This window comes from Schistocerca cancellata, chromosome 11 (assembly GCF_023864275.1).
Source record: "Schistocerca cancellata isolate TAMUIC-IGC-003103 chromosome 11, iqSchCanc2.1, whole genome shotgun sequence".
Lineage (NCBI taxonomy): Eukaryota > Metazoa > Arthropoda > Insecta > Orthoptera > Acrididae > Schistocerca > Schistocerca cancellata.
The window spans coordinates 16,238,435-16,266,131 of record NC_064636.1 but is presented as its reverse complement, the minus strand read 5'-3'; the positions used below and the strand labels follow the sequence as shown (position 1 = coordinate 16,266,131).

Here is a 27,697-nt window from a genome sequence, read left to right as displayed (position 1 = left end):
GTGTACTAATGTGTGATGTGTCAAAAGAGAGAGAGAGAGAGAGAGAGAGAGAGAGAGAGAGAGACAAAGTCATCCATTTCCCACTCCCGAGCAATGTCAGTACAAGGTGCTCCACTGTAGACTCTAATCTGTCACGAGATACCACCGACGAACCGACGAGATCATCGAGTCCACTCCGGTCCACACACACTCACTCTCCAATGACAATTCCACGTCAAGTCGTGCAGACTGCACGGTAGTTGTCGGTGCCCAAAAACAGCTGACCCAACAAGAGCTCGGTCGCGTTTGTGTCCGGGGAACGAGCACGTCATTCCATTCCGGTGATCCTAACATGCCGAAGGGATGTGTTCACGAGAACAGCACGACGAGCACTCGAGTTACCACAAATCTAGATGATACTGTCACCAAAATGTTGGTGATACGGTCCCACTATTGATTGCAGAATCTCGGCCCTACACTTTAGAGAAGTGAGATTGCTATCAGTAACCTTCAAGAGGTGCACAGTGGCCCGATGTAATGCTACCCCAGAACATCAATCCACCACCACCACCACCTTCTTACACATGTGGGACACAGTGCTGGAGGCATCGATATTGCCGTGTTGTCTCCAAACACACTGCTATTATCGGTGTACAGATAGATCCGAATTTAGCAACTGACTCCAATCCTGAGGCATCCATTCTGCTCGATTTCTTGCCCTTCCGTATTGCAGTCCACAATGTTGCGGTGTACTACACGGTGCTCGCCACAGTCACGGCGAACGGAGATTCACAGTGTGCAATTATCTCCTAACAGATCAGGTGACACGTGGCGTCCTGTAGTCTCTTCCGACTACAAGTACAGTTCTGGAGGATTCGGCCCACAGTTCCTTCGATCCAAAAATTGTAGATATCGGTCGTCCGTGCGCCTGTCGAATGTGGACGGCCTGCGTCGAAGTCCTCGACACTACCTTTCGGTCTGATATAATTTTGTGTCTGCACCGTGTCACTTTTAATCTGGTGTGCATGTTGAGCAACTTCCCTGGTTGACAAGCCTTCTGTGCATAATGTGACAATGTGGACCCGATCACTGGTTACGACTGTGCTTCGTTGCGAGACTGATGTTCACTCTATATTTCCACAGATGTCTTTAATGGACATCTTCTGGTACCTTAATTTCAAATGAAATACTGCAAACCACTCGAACGAGACATTCTACCCCCACATGTGTGTTTACGTACGTCAGGGTTGACCTTCCATTCAGTACAGGAACAGTGGCAATAGCAACACACTGGAAGGCATATCCGGATGGTACGGCATTTTTGTTGATGTGTGTATACAGAGATGAAGAGGCTTGCACAGGACAGACAAGCTGCACCACACGAGTCTTACGACTGAAGACGACAACAACAGGACTACCAAAACCAGGCTTACCTACCTACACAGCAGCCTCAATTTTCAGTGTTCGAGAATCGTGGAGAGAACTTGAAACAATGTTTATGTCAAAACAAGTAATCTCCATTATCACAGAGTTCTTGGCTGGTGATAGGCCTCTGGCTCTTCATTAACAGGAATTGTATGTTCCTGCCTTAATCCCTTCTTCCGAACCAGGGTCAAACCCAACTACACGTGACTTTTCGTCGTCATCAATCTGCCTTTCTCTTGGTGGTTATGGTCACTGTCAGTACAACAGCTGCAAAAATAACTGTGTCCCCCGTTGTAAAAACGCTGAATAAACATAAATTTAGATAAAAACATACTTGTTCCAAGAAGTATCACGATATAAAACGAAAGCCGAGCCCACAGATTAGTACAGTAATAACACAATTCCGCAATAGGTACACGATAGAATAACAATTACTTAACAAATAGAAACACTGACCTCGCAGATATGTTTCACACAAATGAAAGCAACTTTAATTTTCCATTCCAAGTTTTTGTGCCATTAATATTCTGCACGTATTGTGTAACTGGGAGACGGCAATATAAGTCAGCAATTCTGTGATGCTGCTACAGAAGTGTACATCTTGGGTGCATTATCTAACATGGGCTGTGAGAAATTTACGGAAACAATAGAAAGACTAAATCCAGATGGGGATCTGAACCAGCGTTGTCCCACATGCGAGTCCAATGTGCCACACCACTCGATTTTACGAGTTCATCCAGTCGTGCGGCATAGCGTACGGTGCCCCTAACTGCTGGATTGTACTTGCATTTCTCTGACCCGTATTTGATTCCTTTTCGTTCTCGAGACTAGAATTCTTAAAGTTCTCAATTCTGCCCATAATTAGTATGCACTACGGTCGAGAGAAACAGACATACGTATTGGTGTACTTACATATGTCATAGAATTGTGCCAGCATGTTTTATGCTCACACATTATGACCTTTCTGGAGCACAACAGCTCGAAAATCAATGTGAACACCAAAACAGATATTGCGAAACTAAGCTCGCTCTGTTCACCCGAGCAATTCTGTATCGTAGACAGAGGTGCAGGCTTCCATTCTCACTAATGGAACAAAGCCGACAGATGTAATGGTAATTTGGAGGGTATACAAAAGGAGTCTTACAAGGCAGTCACTGTTTACTAGTTGTGCATAACACCAGAAGTTTCTCAAAGCTGCTCACAGTAGATACTGTTGGCAGGAAGAAGGTAGCATTGCCAGAAGGTCTGCAAATGATCGACGAATGGTGCAGGAACTGACAGTTTGCACTCAATGTAAATAAATTTGATGTGCTGTGCATAAATGAACACAGAAATCTACAATATGGGCAACCACCTGAAACAGTAACAAGCATCTGATAAGAGGTCTGCACTGTTGTTTAGTAAAAGCAAAACAAGCTTACCGAGTATCGGACCCAATTTGTTAACGGGATTCGAGACTTCCTTGCAGATAAAACTCCACGTATCACTCTCTATGGAACAAAATTAACAAATGCAAATGTAATTTCATAAGTACCTCAAAGAAGTGTGACAGGACCATTACTGTTTACAATACGAATAAACAAGCCAGTGAACAACATTCTGAAGCTCCACGAGGCCGTGTCCAGATGACGTGGTTGCCTGTAAGACGGTAATAATTAGAGAACACTGCAGAAAATTGCAGAAAGACTTGCAGGGCATTGATGAATGGTGCAGGCTCTGGCAGTTGTAAATAAACCAACATATTGCACATACAGAGGAGAAGAAATATGCTGCTCCACAACTACACTGTTGGTCTCAAATTGCTGGAAATAACAGCTACCGCAGAACACCCAGGAGTAACCATTGTGAATTAACGAGCATTGTGCTCTCGTGCAAGTATATATCCGAAAGAGTCAGCCTACAAGAATTACGAAACAAATCCTATTGTCCAGGACTGGGTGTCAAAAAGGGCGCAGATTCACCACGAGATGGGGAAACTCACAGGCGTCTACTGTCCACTGAGGTCTACGCGCTGTAATGTGCGAGTGAGACAGACGAGAAGCTAAGTCATAGGGAAACCCAGTAGAAACTGTTACTGGCCGAGGAGACATAGCAGTGTTAAATACGGTGCAGCTACGATCGTGGCTGTAAAGGGAAACATTTATGGAAACTATTTAACTGTGTAGTAATGCAGGGAATCTGCCATCCTTCATAAAAAAATGTTTGGTGATCCCAATAAAACTTTAATATTGATCATATATATAGTAGTTTAGGATTTATTGTTAAACTGAAACTAACAAGTTTTGTAGCAAAGACATGAATGCTAAAATCTGTACACTTTGGTTGATCTTAACGATTGACATTTCATATAAAAACGCATCATTAAAATGGCAAACATTGTATATATCAACTGTAACTTTTATTTGTTTAAAAGATATAGTACATTTAAATCATCATTAATTTCAGTTAAGCATCTGATCATCATTTTCTCCACACAAAACACATTGAACGATGACAGCATGACACCTTATCGAATCATTAGGTAACAGAATATTTGTTGTAAAGTTTAGTGCATAATGGTTACATTTGTTCTTTATTTATTTATTTATCAGGAAACACATTGGTGCAAGGCTACTGGCCGTGACATTCGAAGTTAAGCAGGAAATTGTATTGGTTTTATGTAAAAGAATTTTACGATTATTATGTAATGGTTATTATTGTTACTTTAATTAGAACATGAAGTGGTCAAGATTTGATTATTTAAATATGCTAAAATGTAAAATAATGTCGAATACGCTGTAGCCAATGAGATGGACGGCGTCAGGAAAGGGAAATGCCCTAGTCAGCTGAGCAAGGATATTCAGCGCGCGGGAAATGCAGCCGGGGACGGACAGAGGACAGTTCTGGTGCAGACGCGAAAGTGGACACTTTGGCTGAAGGCACCAAAGGGTACATTTCGGATTGAGATGCGAAAGCGGCCTGTCAGTCTTTAGGTATCTACGAAATGAAATAACTTAGAAAATTTTGCGTTGTGTGGTATCGCAGGACTTAGTCTCTGAACAGTGAGCAGCCACGCGCCTAGTGTGAACTAACTTTTGGCGTAGATAACTTGTATTTCACGATGAGATTTTGAATGATCGAACTGTGTCAAATGGATATGCGCTCGAGTGTAACAGTAACTCTAAATACGACCACTTTCACAGTTTGCTTTCTGAGTACACATTATTCTAACCCAATCGCAACTGAGTGGCCTACATCATTTACGGGTCGTTGATTTGGTTCCCAATGTTATTATTATGGTTATTATATGTTATATTAACTCTGCATTTAGCAAACTTGCCATCAGCCAGACAAGTTAACCTACGGGTTACAAGTGTCTAATTTAGGGTGTATTATGCAACACACGCGGTTCAACCTGTAGACGAGTTTGAGTCAAGACATTTCAATGAAGGGGAACGGCATGTGAGCCCGAACATCCTTGGGATGTTAGCTCGCACCATCCCGAACAACACTGCACGGAACAACCACATAAAGCAAATACAGCTGAAACCGATAATAATGACATGGCATAATCCGACTGTTTACTGATGTTTTAGTCAATAGTCACACAAATTGGGTTTTTAGCTTTTTTTTTTTCCTTGATAGAAATTTTGCATTTTTAAATTTTAGGCTCCCACAGAGTTAACACTTCAAAAAGTAACAAATACAATAAACCTACTGTATTTACGGTAGAGCATTTTTGGAGAGGAACTGAAGAGAATTTTTCTGATAGCTATGCAGTACGTACAGCAATAAAATGTTAACCAAATGTAAAAACCTTTAAGATGCAGTCTTTGATCATGAATGGAATAAAATGTTGAGCATGTTTAAAATTTACTGTAAGTGCTGGATAGCATAATAGTCACAAACAACACAAGTTTGTTGCACTTACTGTATTACAACAATTAACCAACAGTAGCAAAATGAAGAGACTGCAGTCTATCGATAAATTAGACAAATGCCTACACCTTTCCTATGTTCCTTTAAAATGTTGCACAAATGTGTTGTACTGTACCTTAACAAGCTGAAAATATCTAACACAAATAACCACAAAACAACAATAATGAATATACTATTATTCCAATTCCGTGTTTTGAAGGAATTCAATTTTTTAGTTTTCTGCAATCGCAGCAAATGCAGTCTTTCTTACTTTTTTAACTGGTTGATACAACTTTAAACTGCAACATGTAATGCAATGTCATTAAGGTTGTCAGTTATTTTTGTTTTCTTTTTTCATTTAAAAAGAGCATTCACATTCTGCATTTGTTTTAACCCCGATTTGAAACCAACAATCTGCAGAAAACAAATTCGAAAATAACTGTTACATTGCTGTTAATATTCACCAAATACATAATAAACAAAAATGAACATTCTACGTTATAGCTGATATATTTATCCAAAAATGTAATACAAATATGTCGTTTTATACGATAAGTCGCAATAAGCGATGTCGCAGTAAGCGATTTTTTAAATCTAGCGTTCACATGGGGTTTAGACAGGACCGCTAGATTCTGCTGTTGTAGGCAATACATCGTTAAAAGTGACATCACTGTAAATGATACCGAAGCTAGTAGGAAAAGCAGACGCCAGAGAGAGTCGTAGGAGAATCCTGAGGAAATGTTAACTGCTTTTCTCAATCAGTTACAACATACTTTTGATTGATTTCTGAGCATTTTCCTTTGTCTGGGGCCCTTGACAAGTAGGATTATTAGAGGGGAACAGACAAGATCGAGAACAAGAGTGGCATATTTCACCACAGGGTCATTTAGGCAGTGTGAGAGGGTTACAGAGATGCTCAATAAACCCCAGTACAGTCACTGTAAGAGAGGAGTTGTGCATAATGGTGAGGTTGAGGTTTACTGTCGAAATTCGAGAGGGTTGAGTGTTGTGCAACATACGGCTTCTCACTACATACATCTCACGGAATCACCATAAATAGAAAATCGGGGAAATTGAGCTCGTTTGGAGATTAACTTACAGTCATTCTTCCTGCGCACCATACATGACTGGAACAGAAAAAACAGGGAAATGAGTAGTACTAAAAGTACCCTCTGCCATGTGCTATTGTGTGGCTAGTGGAGTATAGAGGGCTGCAGGGGAGATATTCCAAACTGGAGTAGCCAGCGCGTTGTAATGTAATTAACTGTCGGAGATAAAGTTTATCTCACGCGAAAAGTACGATGCCCACAGTAAAGAGTTAAGGTAATTTCATTATGTTGCCAGAAAATGTGTTTAATGTATTTAATTATGAATATTTTCTTTTATGATAAATAATGGATTCGTTTAAGATGTTAAATGCTGTATATTTATATGTATTTATTTACATGTGTCTTTAGAGTTTATTAAGGTCAGTAGACCAAAGAATCTGGAAGGCAGGAATGTCTGCCACTTCCGGGCACATGTTGGCTTGCCAGCCAGTTCTTTGTCTGTACTGGAGGGAAATGGACATGTTTATGTGAAAAGTGCAGTATAATGGATTTAGAGTATCAACGTTCATAGTGAAAATGGTGTAGTTACTAACAAAAAGTAGGAATAAATATAATTTTTAGCTGAAAGTATTTCAGCTCCGCTAGTGTTTATTTCAAACAAGAAGAAAACCCAGGCCATGCTTGTTGGAATGATTATTTGGCAGACAAAACTTCGAGAACCCCCCAGACAAACGAGATCTGCAGTGTGTAATCTTTCAGCAGCTACTAAAAAATAATGCTTGCTGAAGTTGTGCTGGAACCAGTCGTATTATTCTCATTCAAAAACACGTGGTGAGAGAGGTCCTACCACAATATACCGCGTACGATTCCACAATTTTTCAGTTATCCAAGAAACGAGATAGATAACAACCAGTACAGCATACCTTGGCGAGGGCGTCTGCGTGCGTCTTCTCCAGCTCCTTCAGCACGCGCTGCTGCATGTCACGCACCAGCCGCGGCGGCGTCTGCACGCCCACCGTCTCTGTGCTCAGCGGCTCCTGGCACGACGAGGACACCATCTCCTCCTCCTCGCGCACCTGAGGAAATGTCGGATAAAGCTGTCGGGAGCAACTTTCGGGAAATACAGTGTCGTGGACAGCATTCGACTGCTGCGAGAAGTCCACATTGACATAACAAATGGGAGCCGAGAACATTTGCACTCGTACAGCGCAATTTGTTAACATATTATTACAAATAAACAAAATCTGTGAAGTGAAACGAGAAAGATATTAACAAACTGGCTCGACAGATTGTCCACTGGTCCGTTTTTTAATACTTATGATGCTGGTCTGGTCTCATTGGTAGCTGTCATTACCTGCGGACTGGCTAAAACATACGCTCTTTCGGAAGTTACAAGTGAAATGTATTATGGTATAACTTGTATGTAGAAATGTATTTTGGTATTGCTAGTGTTGAAAATGAATATAAAGATAAAACTTCAATGCAGTAGTACACACTACAGGGGGGGGAAAAATTCTAGTAATCAAACACATACATAAGTAACTGTGTAATCTTTTTGTTTCTACTTCTTATATAGCTAATTTACATCACAAACACGCACACAAAACACAGGATCAGAGTAATTTCCTATTGAAGTACGGTATGCTTGAAGCCTGGAGAGATAAACAGTAAACTACATTCACGACACTTACGAGCTCGGACTCATTTCGCAATGTACCTGCAGGAATATCATTCACAACAACACAATCGGTGAAAGTAAGATAGCAAATGTACTCAGCAACTCAACTCCAAAAAAAATCTGCACTAATCACTATTTTCAGATGACATGTAAACCAAATCATCCTACTTCAGTTTCACGGCCTCTTCACTCGTCAAGGACTCTGTACATACACTTTGAGATCAAAAGTACCCGGACACCTGTCTGAAAATGACTTACAAGTTCGTGGCGCCCTCCATCTGTAGTGCTGTAATTCAATATGGTGTTGGCCCACCCTTAGCCTCGATGACAGCTTCTACTCTCGCAGGCATACGTTCAATCAGGTGCTGGAAGGTTTCTCGGGGAATGGCAGCCCATTCTTCACGGAGTGCTGCACTGAAGAGATTTATCGATGTCGGTCGGTGAGGCCTGGCACGAAATTGGCATTCAAAAACATACTAAAGGTGTTCTATAATATTCAGGTCAGGACTCTGTGTAGGCCAGTCCATCACAAGGACGTTATTGACGTGTAACCACTCTGCCACAGACCGTGCATTATGAAGAGGTGCTCAATCGTATTGAAAGATGCAATCACCATCCCTGGATTGCTCTTCAACAGTGGGAAGCAAGAAGGTGCTTACAACGTCAATGTAGGCCTGTGCTGTGATAGTGCCACGCAAAACAACAAGGGGTGCAAGCTCGCTGCAGGAAAAACCACACTCATGACACCACCGTCTCCAAATTTTACTGTCGGTGCTGCACAGGCTGGCAGATGACCAGGCATTCGCCATACCCGACCCTGCCATCGGATCGCCACGTGATTCGTCACTCCACAGAACGTTCTTCCACTGTTCAGTCATCCAATGTTTACGGTCCTTAAACCAAGTGAGGTGTCATTTGGCATTTACTGGTATGACATGTGGCTTACGAGCAGCAACTCGACCACGAAATCGAAGTTTTCTCACCTCACACCTAACTGTCGTAGTGTTCTTAAACATCCGGCGGTCTCTGTCACTTAACAGACGAGGTCGGCCTGTACGTTTTTGTGCCGTACGTGTCCCTTCACGTTTCCACTTCACTATCACGTCGGAAACAGTGGACCTAGGGATGTTTAGGAGTGTGGAGATCTCGCGTACAGTCGTATGACACAAGTGACACCCAATCACCTGACCACGTTGGAAGTCCGTGAGTTCTGCGGAGCGCCCCATTCTGCTCTCTCACGATGTCTGATGACTACTGAGGTCGCCGCTATGGAGTACCTGGCAGTAGGTGGCAGCACAATGCACCTAATATGAAAAACGTACATTTTGGGGGTGTCGGAATACTTTTGCTCACATAGTGTAATCTCATCCAAGCATTTCTAATCTCCAGGGAAGGGGAAGGGTATTAGGCAGTATGCTGACATCAGCTTGTGACCTCCCCTTCTCTCTTTGCTCCGTTTCTATCGCTGATCTTTCCTCTTCCGTCTTCCTTCTTCGTACCGCAGCTTTATCTCGTGGTTTCCGATGCAGAAATGTAGTGAGAAGGGGGCACACGAGTGTGGTGGTTCATGATATCGTAGTGCTGTGAGGGAGCGTCACTTGTGCCTCTGGTTTGAGAAGACTGACGACTGAAGTACGAACATTTCTCAAAAGAAAAACAGGTATGTGCTCTCTCCTCTTTTAAAACTATAAACAGTAGCATGGCTAGTACTATCTATCATTCTAGTAAACTGAATGAGCGCGACACCATTGATGAAGTTTCAACCTTGAAAGAAGTTTATAAATCCAAATTAACTGGGGAAAAAAAAAAAAAAAAAAAACTCATTCAATCCAGAAGTCGATCACAGTTAGAGTAATCAGTTTCTGATGTGTGTGTGTAGTGGTCATTAATACTTAAAAGATCATTTCAATAATTCTATCACTGTCCGCTTATCAGTTGCTAAGCAACGTATCAATAAGCTGACTATGCAACGATTAATATTTGTCGTATCCCGACAGTAAATCGCTTCTCACTTGCTTTAACCGTATAGACGATTACTATGCCGCTGATATGAGTCTTTGATAGTTACTATCAAGCTAATGTCCATAAATTGCGGTTAATGTTGCCGAATCACACACGCAACGATAACGTCCGATATCCAGCAGCGTATCTCACACTCCACGCCAATATTTGAGAATTCGCGTGCCATTTGTTTGCACCGAAGTCGGGCTGTGGTTCCCTAGAGTAATTTTTTAATCAACTGCAGGCTGTAAATTAACAATTCTATGCCCATTCGTGAAAGTTAAAGCAGATCTGCACTCGACGACTACTCTATCGCGCACTCGAGCAACACGGAAGTTTTTGTTTTTACAAAGAGAAAACATATCGTGCATAATGCAACAAGGTTATATGCTATGCCAAAACATATTTATATCTATCTCATTAAAACTCATTACCTATTAAATGTTGTACATAATTAAATTCTTTACTCTGTAAATAATCAATAAAATTTAGAAATGAATGAAATGCATATAAAACAAAAAATCCTCAAGTTGATATGATATCATGGGTCACTACTGGTTTCAACTCCCCTACACTCACATGACACAAAGTAGATCCGACTATATGGGACATACTCATGTAATGTTACAAGCTAACACCTACAAAGCAACCAACAATAAGAAAGGTTTCAAGACTGATTAATTTTTCCACTGATGCAACTACTGCCATCAAGCGGTCGCAGTAGAACCTGCGAAGTCTGCAGAACTCACTCACGTTACTGGTAGTGAGAAATATACACTACCTCATGAAAAGTATACAGACCACCCTTTATTATGCGGAAATGAGTACGAGACCTCACGAGAGGCGGACCTGCCATTATGAAAGGAAGTGGGAAGTATTGTAACAGCAGAATGGGTTAGTTGAGAGAGCTCACATCCACGACTCCCGGTGACAGACTCAGAATGGTACAAATATTGTATGTCAATAAGAGTACCAACTAAAACACCGATTTACTTCGTGCTACATCTACATCTATACTCCACAAGCCACCCAACGGTGTGTGGCGGAGGGCACTTTACGTGCCACTGTCATTACCTCCCTTTCTGTTCCAGTCGCATATGGTTCGCGGGAAGAACGACTGTCTGAAAGCCTCTGTGCGCACTCTAATCTCTCTAATTTTACATTCGTGATCTCCTTGGGAGGTATAAGTAGGGGGAAGCAATATATTCGATACCTCATCCAGAAACGCACCCTCTCGAAACCTGGCGAGAAGCTACACCGTGATGCAGAGCGCCTCTCTTGCAGAGTCTGCCACTTGAGTTTGTTAAACATCTCCGTAACGCTATCACGGTTACCAAATAACCCTGTGATGAAACGCGCCGCTCTTCTTTGGATCTTCTCTATCTCCTCCGTCAACCCGATCTGGTACGGATCCCACACTGATGAGCAATACTCGAGTATAGGTCGAACGAGTGTTTTGTAAGCCACCTCCTTTGTTGCTGGACTATATTTTCTAAGGACTCTCCCAATGAATCTCAACCTAGTACCCGCCTTACCAACAATTAATTTTATATGACCATTCCACTTCAAATCGTTGCGCACGCATACTCCCAGATATTTTACAGAAGTAACTGCTAGCAGTGTTTGTTCTGCTATCATATAATCATACAATAAAGGATCCTTCTTTCTATGTATTCGCAATACATTACATTTGTCCATGTTAAGGGTCAGTTGCCAATCCCTGCACCAAGTGCCTATCCGCTGCAGATCTTCCTGCATTTCGCTACAATTTTCTAATGCTGCAACTTCTCTGTATACTACAGCATCATCCGCGAAAAGCCGCACGGAACTTCCGACACTATCTACTAGGTCATTTATATATATTGTGAAAAGCAATGGTCCCATAACACTCCCCTGTGGCACGCCAGAGGTTACTTTAACGTCTGTAGACGTCTCTCCATTGAGAACAACATGGTGTGTTCTGTTTGCTAAAAACTCTTCAACCCAGCCACACAGCTGGTCTGATATTCCGTAGGCTCTTACTTTGTTTATCAGGCGACAGTGCGGAACTGTATCGAACGCCTTCCGGAAGTCAAGAAAAATAGCATCTACCTGGGAGCCTGTATCTAATATTTTCTGGGTCTCATGAACAAATAAAGCGAGTTGGGTCTCACACGATCGCTGTTTCCGGAATCCATGTTGATTCCTACATAGTAGATTCTGGGTTTCCAAAAACGACATGATACTCGAGCTGTGTACTGTCGTCCAGGAGAACATGCATAAACAGTAATTGAAAGTAACACCAGAACTACCGAGCACAGGAAAAGCCTATCTGTGAGCAACAGATAGGAAGGTCTCGCATAGATGAGTCGGTAACGCGTCGGCTAACCACACTGAAGGTCTCACACTCTAACCTCAGTGACTATGAGGGTGGTTTGAAAAGTTCTCAGAATGAAATAGAAAAAAAGTACTTACATCACTGAAACTTTTCTTGGTTTTCAATGTAGTCTCCTTGTAGATTAATGCACTTGGTCCCACGATGTTTCGTCCTGGCCTTCAAAATAGTTGTCAACTCTGCGTATCAATTTTCCGTTTGAAGTGAACCTTAGTCCACAAAGAAAAATTTTCAATTTTTGGAAGAGATGGAAGTCTGACGGAGTCATATCAGATGAATAAGATGGGTGTGGCAAAAATTTATACCTTAGTTCATTTAATTTGGTCGTGGCAACAGCACATGTGCAGGCGCACATTGTCTTGATGGAAGATGGCTTTCTTCCTTGGTAAACTTAGCCTTTTTTGGCATATCTTTTGTTGCGATTTGTCCAGCACATTAGCATAGCATTCTCCAGTAATTGTTTGCCCAGTGGGGAGATAATCTACGATCAGAATCGCCTTTGCATCCCAGAACACTGATGCCGTGACTTTTCCCGCCAAATGAATTGTCTTTGCTTTCTTTGGTGGTGGAGAATCAGCATGTTTCCACTGCTTTGACTGTTGTTTTGTCTCTGGGGTACAGTAGTGCAGCCAAGTTTCATCTGTACTCAAAAACTGGCACAAAAATATTGTTAATTTCTCCTAAAATGGGCGAAAAATTGTTGCAGTATGTCCATTCTCACGCATTTTCGACCTGGCATCAAGAGTCGCGGCACTCACTTCGCAGATAAATTTTCCATTACTAATTTTTCAGTTAAAATATGATTTACCCTTTCAGATGACATATGGCAAGCGCAAGTAATTTCACGCACTTTCAATCGGCAATCCTCCCTGACCGTTTTGTGCACTTTTGCAACGATTTCTAGAGTAGTGACACATCTTGGCCAACCACTGCGTGGATTGGCATGTAAGCTCTCCTGACCTAATTTAAATTCATTTGACCACTTGGCAACAGTTGAATATGAAGGAGCAGAGTCCCCCAGTGTGCTCTGAAAATCAGCACGAATGTCCTTTGCTTTCATAGCTTTCTTTACGAACTACTTAATCACTGCTCAAATCTCAATTTTTTCTACCTTCGCAAATCAGTATGTGGGAATAACAACAGAGCCACGAAACTGCCGCAACTCTCTTCCAAGAGCACTGACGTGTCACGTGTTTACAGGCAACAGTCCAATGAATATCGAGTCAACAACTCATTGCGCTAGCGCTGACCTCTCGTGGTGATTCTGAAAACTTTTCAAACCACCCTCCTACAATTATTTTTTAGCTGTTCATGTTTGAAACTTTATACGGAAGAACATTTTTCTGACATGTTGAAAGACCTTTTGGAGTTTGTAGCAATATTCTTTTGGCAGTCTTCTTTTGCTTCATTATTTGAAAGTAGCAAACCTATACAGTCCATTTTTATAGACATGTCTGACAGAAAACCACACCAGTCTATACAAACTCCGGAAAGTTCTTTTATGTGTCAGGAAAATAGTCTCCCATATAATAGTTTCACATGTAAACAGTTAAAAAAAAGTTCTAATCAATGGAGTTTGAATGCAGGACCTCCCTGCCACTCTTCTCCCCTCCCTGCCACTCTTCTCCCCTCCCTGCCACTCTTCTCCCCTCCCTGCCACTCTGACGCTCTACTAACTCACCTATGCAGGATCTTCGAATCAACTGTCACAGATACGCTTTACCTGTGCTCGGTAGTTCTGGTGTTACTTTTAATTACCGGTTACGCATCTTCTACTGGACGACAACACACAACAGAGACTAAATCGGTGCTCCAGTTGATACTCTATCGACATACAACCTTTGATACCAATCTGAGTGATCCTTCTAATGCCATCCCAGTCGACTATTGGTATTGCGAGTCTGGAGTGGAAGTGTGAAGGAACAACCACAGCAAGCTACGAACTGGCAACCTCACATACTGACAGACAGGGATCGTAAGGCGTTGTGGAGGGTGGTTGTACAACACTGCAAGAAATCGAGTGGAAGGACTCACTCTCGAGTTCCAAAGAATTACCAGCTGTCCGGCCAGCACGACGACTGTGTGTGAGGAATAAAACGAATGCGGCACAACAATCGAGTAGCTACTCGTGTGCCACACATTCTCTCTAGTCACATTAAACGGTGTTCAAAGTGGAGTAAACTGTGATACCACTGGACAATGCATAACTGGAAGCTAGTGATTTATAGTGAAGACGCATGCTGTACTCCAATTGGAAGGGTATGGGTTTGGTGAATGCCTGGAGAAAGTTACCTGCCATCACAAGAATTGCCATCAGGGACATCCCGAGTACGGCGGCATTTTCCGTTGTTAGGGTGTGGCCCTTTGTCGCACTTGAGGAAACATTAAATGCAGAAAGATACGAACACATTTTACAGCACTGTTTGCTCTGTACAATAGGGGAACAGTTCAGACACAATGGATTTCTCAGCACGATAGTGCACCCTTTCATACAGTATTATCTGTAAGGCAATATTTTGTGGACAACAATGTTATTGAAATGGACTGACCTGCCCAGGATCTTGACCTGAGCCCACTGAAACACCTTTGGGATGAGATAAAATGGCTTCTTCGCTCCAGAACAACTCTTGTTTAAGATTTTGAGGAAGAATGGGTTAACATTACTCCATAGATATATGAACACCATACTGATAGTATAACCAGCAAAGTTCAAGCTGCCGTGAAGGTAAAAGGTGGAAACATCCGATGTTAGGGACCAAATACTTTAATTCAGATAGGGTAAAAACCATCATCGAGTGGAACACCATATGCAGAAAGCTGTAAGGGGAAAGGGGAAAGGGGAATGAGGGAGAGGAGGGTAACGGTAGAGGGGACAAGAGTGGCAGGGAGGGGACAAGAGTGGCAGGGAGGGGACAAGAGTGGCAGGGAGGGGACAAGAGTGGCAGGGAGGGGACAAGAGTGGCAGGGAGGGGACAAGAGTGGCAGGGAGGGGACAAGAGTGGCAGGGAGGGGACAAGAGTGGCAGGGAGGGGACAAGAGTGGCAGGGAGGGGACAAGAGTGGCAGGGAGGGGACAAGAGTGGCAGGGAGGGGACAAGAGTGGCAGGGAGGGGAGAAGAGTGGCAGGGAGGGGAGAAGAGTGGCAGGGAGGGGAGAAGAGTGGCAGGGAGGGGAGAAGAAGACAAGAGTGAACAGGGTGGGAGGGGAGAAGAAGACAAGAGTGAACAGGGTGGGAGGGGAGAAGAAGACAAGAGTGAACAGGGTGGGAGGGGAGAAGAAGACCAGAGTGAACAGGGTGGGAGGGAAGAAGAAGACCAGAGTGAACAGGGTGGGAGGGGAGAAGAAGACCGGAGTGAACAGGGTGGGAGGGGAGAAGAAGACAGGAGTGAACAGGGTGGGAGGGGAGGGCAATGAAGGTAGAGGGTGGCTGCAGTGATGAGGGAGAGGGGGAAGGGGAGGGGCAGAGACCGAGTGGAGGAGGAAGGGGAGAGGCACAGGATGCGAAGGGGGCAGAGGAAGAGGACGTGAGGAAGGAGGACATGAGAGGGAGGGGCAACTGATGGGAGGGGGAACAGAAGGTGAGGGGGAGGGCGAACAGAAGGTGAGGGGGAGGGCGAACAGAAGGTGAGGGGGAGGGCGAACAGAAGGTGAGGGGGAGGGCGAACAGAAGGTGAGGGGGAGGGCGAACAGAAGGTGAGGGGGAGGGCGAACAGAAGGTGAGGGGGAGGGCGAACAGAAGGTGAGGGGGAGGGCGAACAGAAGGTGAGGGGGAGGGCGAACAGAAGGTGAGGGGGGAGGGCGAACAGAAGGTGAGGGGGAGGGCGAACAGAAGGTGAGGGGGAGGGCGAACAGAAGGTGAGGGGGAGGGCGAACAGAAGGTGAGGGGGAGGGCGAACAGAAGGTGAGGGGGAGGGCGAACAGAAGGTGAGGGGGAGGGCGAACAGAAGGTGAGGGGGAGGGCGAACAGAAGGTGAGGGGGAGGGCGAACAGAAGGTGAGGGGGAGGGCGAACAGAAGGTGAGGGGGAGGGCGAACAGAAGGTGAGGGGGAGGGCGAACAGAAGGTGAGGGGGAGGGCGAACAGAAGGTGAGGGGGAGGGCGAACAGAAGGTGAGGGGGAGGGCGAACAGAAGGTGAGGGGGAGGGCGAACAGAAGGTGAGGGGGAGGGCGAACAGAAGGTGAGAGGGAGGGCGAACAGAAGGTGAGAGGGAGGGGGAACAAGGTGAGAGGGAGGAGGAACAAGGTGAGAGGGAGGGGGAACAAGGTGAGAGGGAGGGGGAACAAGGTGAGGGGGAGAGGGAACAGAAGGCGAAGGGGAACAGGTGAGGGGGAACGGGAGGTGAGAGGGAGGGGTAGAGGGAGGGGCAGAGGGAACGGGAGGCGAGAGGGATGGGTGGGGGAGGGGGATCGGGAGGCGAGAGGGATGGGTGGGGGAGGGGGATCGGGAGGCGTGGGGGAGGGGGAACGGGAGGCGAGAGGGAGGCGTGGGGGAGGGGGAACGGGAGGCGAGAGGGAGGCGTGGGGGAGGGGGAATGGGAGGCGAGAGGGAGGCGTGGGGGAGGGGGAACGGGAGGTGAGAGGGAGGCGTGGGGGAGGGGGAACGGGAGGCGAGAGGGAGGCGTGGGGGAGGGGGAACGGGAGGCGAGAGGGAGGCGTGGGGGAGGGGGAACGGGAGGCGAGAGGGAGGCGTGGGGGAGGGGGAACGGGAGGCGAGAGGGAGGCGTGGGGGAGGGGGAACGGGAGGCGAGAGGGAGGCGTGGGGGGGGAACGGGAGGCGAGAGGGAGGCGTGGGGGGGGAACGGGAGGCGAGAGGGAGGTGTGGGGGAGGGGGAACGGGTGGCGAGAGGGAGGGGTGGGGGAAGGGAGAGGAGAGGGAGGGGTGGGGGAGGGGGAACGGGAGGTGAGGTGGAACAGAGGGTGAGGTGGAACAGAAGGTGAGGGGGAACAGAAGGTGAGGGGGAACAGAAGGTGAGGGGGAACAGAAGGTGAGGGGGAACAGAAGGTGAGGGGGAACAGAAGGTGAGGGGGAACAGAAGGTGAGGGGGAACAGAAGGTGAGGGGGAACAGAAGGTGAGGGGGAACAGAAGGTGAGGGGGAACAGAAGGTGAGGGTCAACGGGAGGCGAGGGGCAACGCGAGGCGAGGGGCAACGCGAGGCGAGGGGCAACGGGAGGCGAGAGGGAGAGGTGGGGAAGGGGTAACGGGAGGCGAGAGGGAGGGGTGGGGGAGGGGTAACGGGAGGCGAGAGGGAGGGGTGGGGGAGGGGTAACGGGAGGCGAGAGGGAGGGGTGGGGGAGGGGTAACGGGAGGCGAGAGGGAGGGGTGGGGGAGGGGGTGGGGGAACAGGAGGCGAGATTGAGGGGTGGCAGAGAGGGTACGGGAGGCGAGATTGAGGGGTGGCAGAGAGGGTACGGGAGGCGAGATTGAGGGGTGGCAGAGAGGGTACGGGAGGCAAGATTGAGGGGTGGCTAGAGGGTACGGGAGGCAAGATTGAGGGGTGGCTAGAGGGTACGGGAGGCAAGATTGAGGGGTGGGGAAGGGGTGGGGGCGGGTGTGGGGGAGGTGTGGGGGCGTGGGTGGTGGAGGGTGTGAGGGAGGGGGAATGGGAGGCGAGCGTCAGGGGTGGGGGAGGGGGAACGGGAGGCGAGAGGGAGGGGTGGGGGAGTGGGAACGGGAGGCGAGAGGGAGGGGTGGGGGAGTGGGAACGGGAGGCGAGAGGGAGGGGTGGGGGAGTGGGAACGGGAGGCGAGAGGGAGGGGAGGGGGAGTGGGAATGGGAGGCGAGAGGGAGGGGTGGGGGAGTGGGAACGGGAGGCGAGAGGGAGGAGTGGGGGAGTGGGAACGGGAGGCGAGAGGGAGGAGTGGGGGAGGGGAAATGGGAGGCGAGAGGGAGGGGTGGGGGAGGGGGAACGGGAGTCATGGGGGAGGGGGAACGGGAGGCGTGAGGGAGGGTGGGGGAGGCGGAGCGTGAGGCGTGAGGGAGGGGGAACAGGAGGCGTGAGGGCGGGGGGGAGGGGGAATGGGAGGCGAGAAGGAGGGGTGGGGGAGGGGGAACGGGCGGCGATAGGGAGGGTGGGGGAGGGAGAATGGGAGGGGTGGGGGAGGGGGAACGGGAGGAGAGAGGGAGGGGTGGGTACCACCCATATTTCAATGAGGTTATGAACTTTTTTCTCAGTGAAGGAAACTGCCGAAACTACCACCACCTCTTACTGTCAACACTTGACAAGTGACTATACTACAATGTCCATTCAATATGTAACTGGAAAACTTGTGTAGAAAATAGAACACTTCGACAAAAGATTATATTCATTATTCTTTGGTTGTGTCCTAGAACTATTATCAGATGGGATTCGCCCAACTGACTCACTAACGGGATGCCAGGGATCACTGAAACAAAATGGCACACCCTTGTTGATTTGCACCACTGTGGAGCAGAGGAGTGTCATTATGTTTCTGTTTGCTGAAGGGTTGAAACCATTTAAGATTACCTTTGGATGACAGTGCATTTTGGTGAAAGCTATTCGAGTCCAACACAAGGGTGCAAGTGGGCAGATAAGTTAAAACGGGGCACAACAAGTGTAGAAGATATTGCCACGCTCAGAATGCTCTGTCTGTGGAGTCACGGCAAAAAACATTGCAAGGGTTGATGAGCTGATACAGCAAAACAGGCACGAGTGATATTGCAACTACAATTGACCTTAGTGTCAGATCAGCCCAACATACTGTTCGTGACGCACTGAAGTACAAGAAGGTCTGTATGAGGAAGGAGGGGTGTTTCCAAAACATGTAACATCAGTAATGAAAGAAAGGCACACAACTGCGTGCAGTGAGCTTATGGCACAATACGAGGCTGAAGGGAAGGCATTTATTCATCCTACTGTACCAGGAAATGCACTTTTACTAATCTGAACGAATCTGGGCTTCTGTGGAGTGGCCACATTCCTCATATCCAAAGCCCGAGAGATTGCGAACTAGAAGGAGTGCTTGTAAGGTTGTGCTGACTGTTTTTGGATCATAAGGGAAAAATTCTTTAATATTAATTGCCAAGAGATCAAATTGTGAACAATGCAATGTACACAAACCTTATGTACGAAAACTTGAAACCGCCTACCTGGAGGAAGCGGCACAGCCTGGTGTCCTGTTACTGCACGACAACGCGAGACCACACACTGCTAGAACCACATCAGGTACTATCAGATGAGAGAAATTTGTCTGCCTGCCGAACCTCCATATTCCCTGGAACCGGCATCTTCAGTTTAGCACATTTCTAACCCAGTGAAAGAAGCTCTTAGTGGCTTCAGAGTTTATTGATGATGAAGTCCAGGTAGCAGTGCATAACTGGTTACACACACGGCCCCAAGAATTCTTTTCACGTGGAATTAAGAAGCACGTTCAGCAACAACATAAGTGCATAAAACTTGAGGGGGATTACACTGAAAAATGTGTATGTGCTGTATTCCAATCTCATGATAAATTCTTTAAAAAATTTCGACTTTTTACTGAATGACCTTTGTATATTATGTAGCAAATTGCGAAAGAATAGTAGTTTCTTCGGTGATCACGCTCAATTTAGAAGCCTATCTTGATATTTTTTCTTCCGTGTTTGCAAATTACATTTATAAGAAATTTTAACTCAATTTCTGCAAGATATAATGTCTCTTTTTTCCAATGTACTCTTAACACAATTTGACACATTAGTGTCACATTCTGTGTGTTTTGACTTATTTCTGATCAAATCTTGTGGTTTTTTTCTATTTTAGGTCTAAAAATTGTAACATGTTCACTTTTTATTGCTCACTCGAAACTGCATTAATTATGAAGATGGATATGTACAGGTTGGTACGCTTTTTTATGGCTTGACCGCATGCCACCTTTTCTACCATACTGTGCATCTTTGGTGTCAAGCCACAAAAAGTATTAAAACAGTAATCCATCTTCATAATTACTGCTGTTTCGGGCAATCAAATCAAAACAAAAAAGTGTACATTATAATGTTCAGGCCAAAAATAAGTAGAAAAAACAAATGTGAACTATATGCAATATGTTTACAGGAACAAACTCTAACACAGGCACGTAGGCATTGTTCCACGTTTTGGTTAAGCAAAAAAATTTGGCCAGGTGTGAGCAGGACACACACACTTTGCGTTCCGTACAATACTTAATGATGTACACAGACAGTTTACCCGTGTTGGGAATCAGGAAACTTTAATATTTTTGCCCATTAGGAACATCAATACTGGCAAGATACCAGTCCTACAATTTCCAAGGCTGTCAAGACTGTTGTCAAAGTTGTATAACAAATGCAACAGAAGTATTTATTCTGTGTAATATAATTACAAATTATCAATTTTTCTAATTTTTTTCCCCTTTACTTATAATGAGAAATCTTGCTTGTTGGCAAATTTCACGATTCTACATGGGAAGTACCCTATAGGTAGTCAGCCTGAAAGTATCAAAATATGTGACACAAATGGCTGAATCTTTTAACTGCATTGACTGAGAAACTTAAATTTTTTACACCGCCATGGGACAGACCTCAGTAGGTGATAAATCTGAACTCGATATGTCCACCTGTCCCTGAGAAAAAGGGTTTCCGACAGTCGGGCAGACACACACACACACACAACAAAGCAATCCAATAAGGGTTCCGTATGTGGTTACTGAGGTACACTACTCTAAAGAGAGATACGTGGCATTTAGAAGATAGAATTTAATTTTAAAAAAGTATGTCAATCAAAAGACTCACCGAAGGATTTATAAATTTAAAACATACATTTAAACCAATTAACTGAATATAAATTATGACCAAAGTCTTTTTGACAGAGATTTAAAAATAATTTAAAAGCATGTGACAGAATTCAAATTCACAACTTCCAGCTCCTAATCACTACGCCACGACATCACTACGGATCACGCCATTACTTTTAACGCTCTAGATAGTCACGCGAAATTTTTCTTTTGTGAATTACTGGCCGCAAAATTCTTTTTGTGAATTACTGGCAGACAGTGGTGCACTGGAGTGAATAGCTACAGGGTGCGATACCTGGGACCCTAACCTACAGCGTCGTACTGGTGGTTCTGAAGAAGTCAATCCCACCGCTGGGGAGCTCCTGTTGTAAGAAAGAAAACTAAGTACAGTGAATACATAAAACTGGAGGAGAGCAACTAGAAACAAAATGAGAGAGGGGAGCATACCTCAGTGAAGTGCCAGTAGAAATGTACATTTACAAAGGCCATAAAAACTGCATATTCTCATCAACAGATCCTGACAATGTCATCGGGATACATTGCGGCCACTTAAATTGAAGGTAAATTTACTGCCAACTATTCCCCAGCAATGTTTGCGGCCATACATTTCCGGGCCAGAGGTGTTTACTAGGGACCACAACAGTGCCACAGAATGGTCTAGTAGAAGTGAGCACAGCCGTACTGCTTTTTCATCACACAAGGAACGAACAAGAGAAACTGGGTTTTGTGGGGGCATTCTTTTTTAAGCAAATAGAAAGTTTCATAAAATTTATTGTATGGACTGATGCTGAACAGATAACTTTCCCAGAATTTTACACAATTTCGAATATCTCATATGAGTCAATGGTCCAAGAATTGCTAAAATCAATAGAAATGTGTGTGTGTGTGTGTGTGTGTGTGTGTGTGTGTGTGTGTGTGTGTGTAATCCTAAGTATGCAGTGCTTTGGCTGAAGAACAGAAGGATTTCATTAACTTAAGTCTGAAATAAGAACAAAATAATTATTTATATTTTATTTTTGTTCACCAGCACATGGAAATAATACAATGAAGCTGGCAACAAGGTCTAGTACCATACCGACCTACAGCTTCCGAACTGTATTAATGAAATTCATTGTCCTCTTGTTTGCTCACTTCCCTACTGTTGTGTGCAACAAACTAACAACTAACAAAACAGGTGGCTATACATATGCACTCAAACACGACTGTAACACTTTTGGTGAGAGAAGTAAGAAATGAGGACGAGAGCGAGAGAGAAGCATTTACTGACGAGGACAGAGATACGTACTGTCCCGCAATTTGAAATATTAATCTCCCCGGTCGACAATACTGGTAATCCGTCGGCAATACGTCGGCAAACACCTGCACCCTCAGGAATACTACACAGCAATACCTCAAAATTGTCATTTATTGCAATCGTATTGCAGCAATGCTGATGGCAGTGCTATGGCAGCCAAATACTGTTGTAAAATATGGCCCCCATTCATGCACCGTTAAGTAAACAATGACAAAATTGTCACAAAAGTCACTGTCAGGCAAGACCCGAGACCTCGTACCTTGACCTCCGCCTTGACCTTGCTGGTGGAGGATATGGAGCTGTCGCCGCCCTCTGAGAGTGCGGGCGTGGCCGACGCGGGGGTGGCAGCTGCGGCCGGCGGCGGCTTGGCCTCGGCGGGAGGCGTGGCGGAGCCCGGCGTGCGCGGCGCGTGTTCCTCGTCTTCGGACACCGCCACGGGGACACGCGCGGGAGCCGACACGCGCTTGTCCGCCTTATCTGCGGAGGAAGGACGGCGTCGTGCGAATGCGAGAAAAGGTCTCGAGTACACTGGTACTGATACGGACATATTAAAATCGTTACATTGTTATCTGCTTCACCACAGATTAATAAATCCTGCTGTAATAAAGCTAACAATGTTGTGTAGTACTGGAGTATAAGATACACACAACTAAAATTTAACTCAATACACTTTTATATTTCATTTTTGTGGTTTACCTTTATCTTCACCTTTTAATCTCTACATTTCCTCTTAGTCTTGCTCTGGCGCTTTTCAATTTTGATTTTTTCTTTGTAATTTTTCTTTAACTTAACCTCATTATTCAGTAAATTGAGAAGTTAAAGTCACCAGTTACAAGCATACATCAAAACATAATATTGTTAATGGTACTTCAAAAATGGCTCTGAGCATTATGGGACTTAACATCTATGGTCATCAGTCCCCTAGAACTTAGAACTACTTAAAGCTAACTGACCTAAGGACAGCACACAACACCCAGTCATCATGAATGGTACTTCATTTACATAATTTCACAACTAGAGATCAGTTTTGTAAAAGTCACATTTAATGGAAAGGTGTACATACAACCTGGTATTCTAACTGTTGAGGACAAATGTTAAAGCCCATTACAAATAAGAAATTATTAATTGTAAAAAGCAAAAGATAAAAGTGGGAGACTTTGCAATTTAGTCAGAAAATAATAGTGGTCTAATATTTAAAAAAAAAAAAATTAATTTTAGTTATGTTTTTTAAAAAGATCGAGTAGCACAGCATATAGTAAGAACACTATTACAAATTTCTTGATTATGAAAGTTATAATTATATCATACACTGTAACCACGAAGAGATTATGTAGACTGTCAAAAGTTGTAACCGTTAATGTGTTTGCGGCTCAATATTGTCTTACCACAGTTCAGATCCAACTGTTATACATAATACTTGCTGTACTGTGTGCTGCATTATAATGCTGAAGATTGGACTCTAGTTTGTATTCAAACTGAAATTGATCATTATGGAAAATTCTTAATTTATCTGTTACACCTGGAATGAATAAATGCAAAATTTTGCGATTTGTGAGTGAGGTTTTTTCTTTGAATTAAAGATCTTGGGCGTTTCCATTCAACACAAAAGTTCAATTATTTCTTTATTATTGTTCTAACAGCATTTTGTGAATACTTTTAATCTTATATTTTCTGTTTGAACGTTACCAGCTTCGTACTATTGCACAGGCAGCACGTTCGCATTGCGAGCGACTCTCTCGGCCCGTCTAGTCGACAGAGTACTCGTGGGGGTACCCGAGTGAATGTAGCTGTGTGCAGGTGTCGGTGCAATTTACAATTTGGTTCCCCTGTATTTTACTGTCTGCCTTTATTTTTTTTTCTTTTTAAATAGATCATCTGATCACGAACTGATAATGGGTCGAAACTAGCAGCGATTGCATCTGTGTGAGCTGGGGCTGTAAAATATAATAAGAAGAGTAGGACTCGCACACTGAGGGTTCCCAACAAACTTATTTGTGCGCACAGGCAATTCGCGCATCCTGCGAATAGAGAATCTCGACGACTATTGACTGTTGCCGATATCAGTACCGGCAAGATATCGGTTTTGGGAGACTTCAGTTTTTATATAAATTTCAACTTGATACATCTACCACTTCCTCAAAAAAAAACTGTCTTAGGTGACGGAGGGGTCTTAGGAGACAGTCGCTCAGATACCTACTGACAAAAATATTTTTTTTTTTTTTTTTCGCACGACACAATAAAAACTTAACAATTTTTGAATTTTTTCCTTTACTTGTACTGTGAAGGCTCACTTCTTACCAAATTTCACGGGTCTAAGTCAACAGGAAATATCTTATAGGTTTAGAGCAGTGAGTTTGCAAGTGGCAAAATATGATATCTTTTGTTCTTTTGTTTGCACTGACTCAGAAGCTTACCAGGCCAGAAATGGAGTGGAGATACAGACCACGCCCATTAGGACCCACTGGAAACTGCAGGTTCCTTCCACCAATATAGTCAGAACGTAACCTTACGGACTATCTCTCTTCCATTTCTTCCATACTTTGACGAGTTGAAGCCAAGTGCCCAGATATTAATTTCCTAAAGCAGTACAGTGCACTTCTCCTATACAGTCAAAAAAACTTCCAAGCACTGTTAAACATAAGAAGTTTCCCTCATTTTGACAACTGTACACGCACATGCGACATTTTCAATACCGTACAAAAAAAATATTTATTTTCTATTTGATGTTTCACAATTAGTACCAAATTTTAATTTATTATGAACACACACTTTTCATGTGATTAGTAGCAAAAATATAAAGCGTTCATTTTTTTATTAAAAAACTGGCCAAGTGGAAGTAGGACATGTGTGTTGAGTATTTCGTACCAACTTAATTGTGTACGTATACAGTTCATCCATCCTGAAAATCTATAATCTGAACAAATTTTGACTGTTATTAACATCGATACTGGCAAGATACACTCCTGAGAATTGAGAGACCGTACCAAAATCTCTACAGCAGTCTAGTTCCTCACAACAGCCCAGACATACAAAACAACTGAGCTGGGGACGTCAGTTTACATACCTAGAGAGAGAACATTTCACAAAACATTTTTTACTTGCTTACTAATACATGACTACAACTTACAATGTTTGTTTCCCTGCAGTAATGTTTTTGAGAGGCACATTGTGCTTTTTTAGGAAACTGATGCCCTACCATACCTTCAAACCCTACAACTATGAAAAAAATTGAGAGAGCTAGTCCACAAGGTCCTCTTATACCTGAACAACTTTTGAAATTTTGTCAGCGTGGTTTGGGTCGACTCACTACACCTCGAGCTTTACTCTTTCTACACCTTGGAGGTTCTCCTTTTTCGTGCAAACTACAAAATGTGACAAGCTAAGAGAGAGAGAGAGAGAGAGAGAGAGAGAGAGAGAGAGAGAGACGTACCCGCTGCTGCGGCGAGTGCCGTGGTCGTCTTCCTGCGGGTGCCGGCTGCCGGGGCAGACTGTCGCTTGGCAGGCACCACCTCCTCCTCTTCCGATTCGTCCTCGTCCTCATCGTCATCGTCTTCCTCCTCCTCCTGCTCCTCCTCTTCCTCGTCTTCGTCATCATCGCTCTCCTCTTTCGCTTCCTCCTCCTTCACCACCTTCCTCGGCCGCCCCACCTTCCTAGGTGCCCGCTGCAGTTTCTTTGCCTCGGCCACCGCTACCGCCGCGGGGTTCTTCGGGGGGCGGCCCCGACCGCGTTTCTTCGGCGGTGGGGATTTTGTCTCGGAATCGTCATCCTGCAATCGGACAGGTGTCATGACACTCGCACTACGCTCAGAAATACATAAATGACAGAGCAGCAGCACTTGGAAAATCACCATATTATGCTGTTGACGTATGAAATGTTTTCTGTCATATATGATCAATTTCAATACTGTGAAATTAATTTCTTATAAATGATTGGCAACAACTTTTTATGTGAATTTCATAAAAAAACAGTAGCAATGACAGAGATGTTGGTTTCTATGAAGTCAACGATATAGTCTGAATCCTAGTATCCTAAATATTGTGACGCATATTACAAATGAAAGAAATATTGTAATATTTAAAAAAAAATTAACTTCACCAGAAAGTAAAGCTAAATTTCTTTCTCGGCACGAAAAATCATTCTTTGTAGATTAATCAAAGCCATTATACGAATTTTGTACTACTACAATTTTATTATTTAAAGTAATATTGAGAAATTACTGAACCTGGCAAAAGAATGAATTTTAACCTTTATTCAAATATACTAGCCACTTCTATGTTTTTTAATAAATTCACATATCCAGACCTGCATTGTATTTTCCTTTCCTTTTTGCGACATTTGCATTTAATTATTATATTTTTATAGTGATATACAAATATTTGGAAGTCATGAAATCTATTCGCAGTTACGAATATGGACAACCATTAACAGTTGTATAATGGAATGGCGACAGTGAACATTTGTGCCAGACTGGGACTTCGCCCTGAATTTCCCACTTACTGCGAGCGGTAGCCTTAACCGCTCTGACTATCCGCGTGCGACTCACGGCCGGATACAAACTTCTGCACGGAGTCAACTACATATCAAAAACCTGCACGTAACACTAAGGTGACCACTCGTGATAAGCAGGAAATTTCGGTTTACGTCCCGGTCTGGCAGAAGTTTTCATTGCCGTCATTCCATTACACAGCTGACAACTGTCCATACTTGCAATGGCGAGTAGTCGCTGCAGTGCCCGTTCCTTCGGACACGCGTGCACGTCTGAAGCAGCATCCCATCATACTTCTGAACAGGACAGGCACTGCGATACGGTATTTATCTGCCGACACCAGGCAAGCGACATTCAACTGAAATGTCTCCCCTGTATGGCAATACAGGGCTATTACAAATGATTGAAGCGATTTCATAAATTCACTGTAGCTACATTCATTGACATATGGTCGCGACACACTACAGATACGTAGAAAAACTCAAAGTTTTGTTCGGCTGAAGCCGCACTTCAGGTTTCTGCCGCCAGAGCGCAGTGAGACAAAATGGCGACAGGAGCTGAGAAAGCGTATGTCGTGCCTGAAACGCACTCACATCAGTCAGTCATAACAGTGCAACGACACTTCAGGACAAAGTTCAACAAAGATCCACCAACTGCTAACTCCATTCGGCGATTGTATGCGCAGTTTAAAGCTTCTGGATGCCTCTGTAAGGGGAAATCAACGCGTCGGCCTGCAGTGAGCGAAGAAACGGTCGAACGTGTGCAGGCA

The 27,697-nt window shown here is 44.4% G+C and overlaps 1 protein-coding gene across 1 annotated transcript in view; it reads right to left on the bottom strand.

Annotated features, from left to right (window-relative positions):
• LOC126108926 (zinc finger MYND domain-containing protein 11) overlaps positions 1-27,697 on the bottom strand; it is a 217,231-nt gene that overhangs the window by 21,094 nt on the left and 168,440 nt on the right. Inside the window, exons 11-13 of the mRNA XM_049914296.1 lie at positions 25,872-26,208; positions 22,701-22,918; positions 7,274-7,426 (exon numbers count right to left, since the gene is read on the bottom strand). Coding sequence (XP_049770253.1) covers positions 7,274-7,426; positions 22,701-22,918; positions 25,872-26,208 — 708 coding nt within the window. The remainder of the gene's footprint in view (positions 1-7,273; positions 7,427-22,700; positions 22,919-25,871; positions 26,209-27,697) is intronic.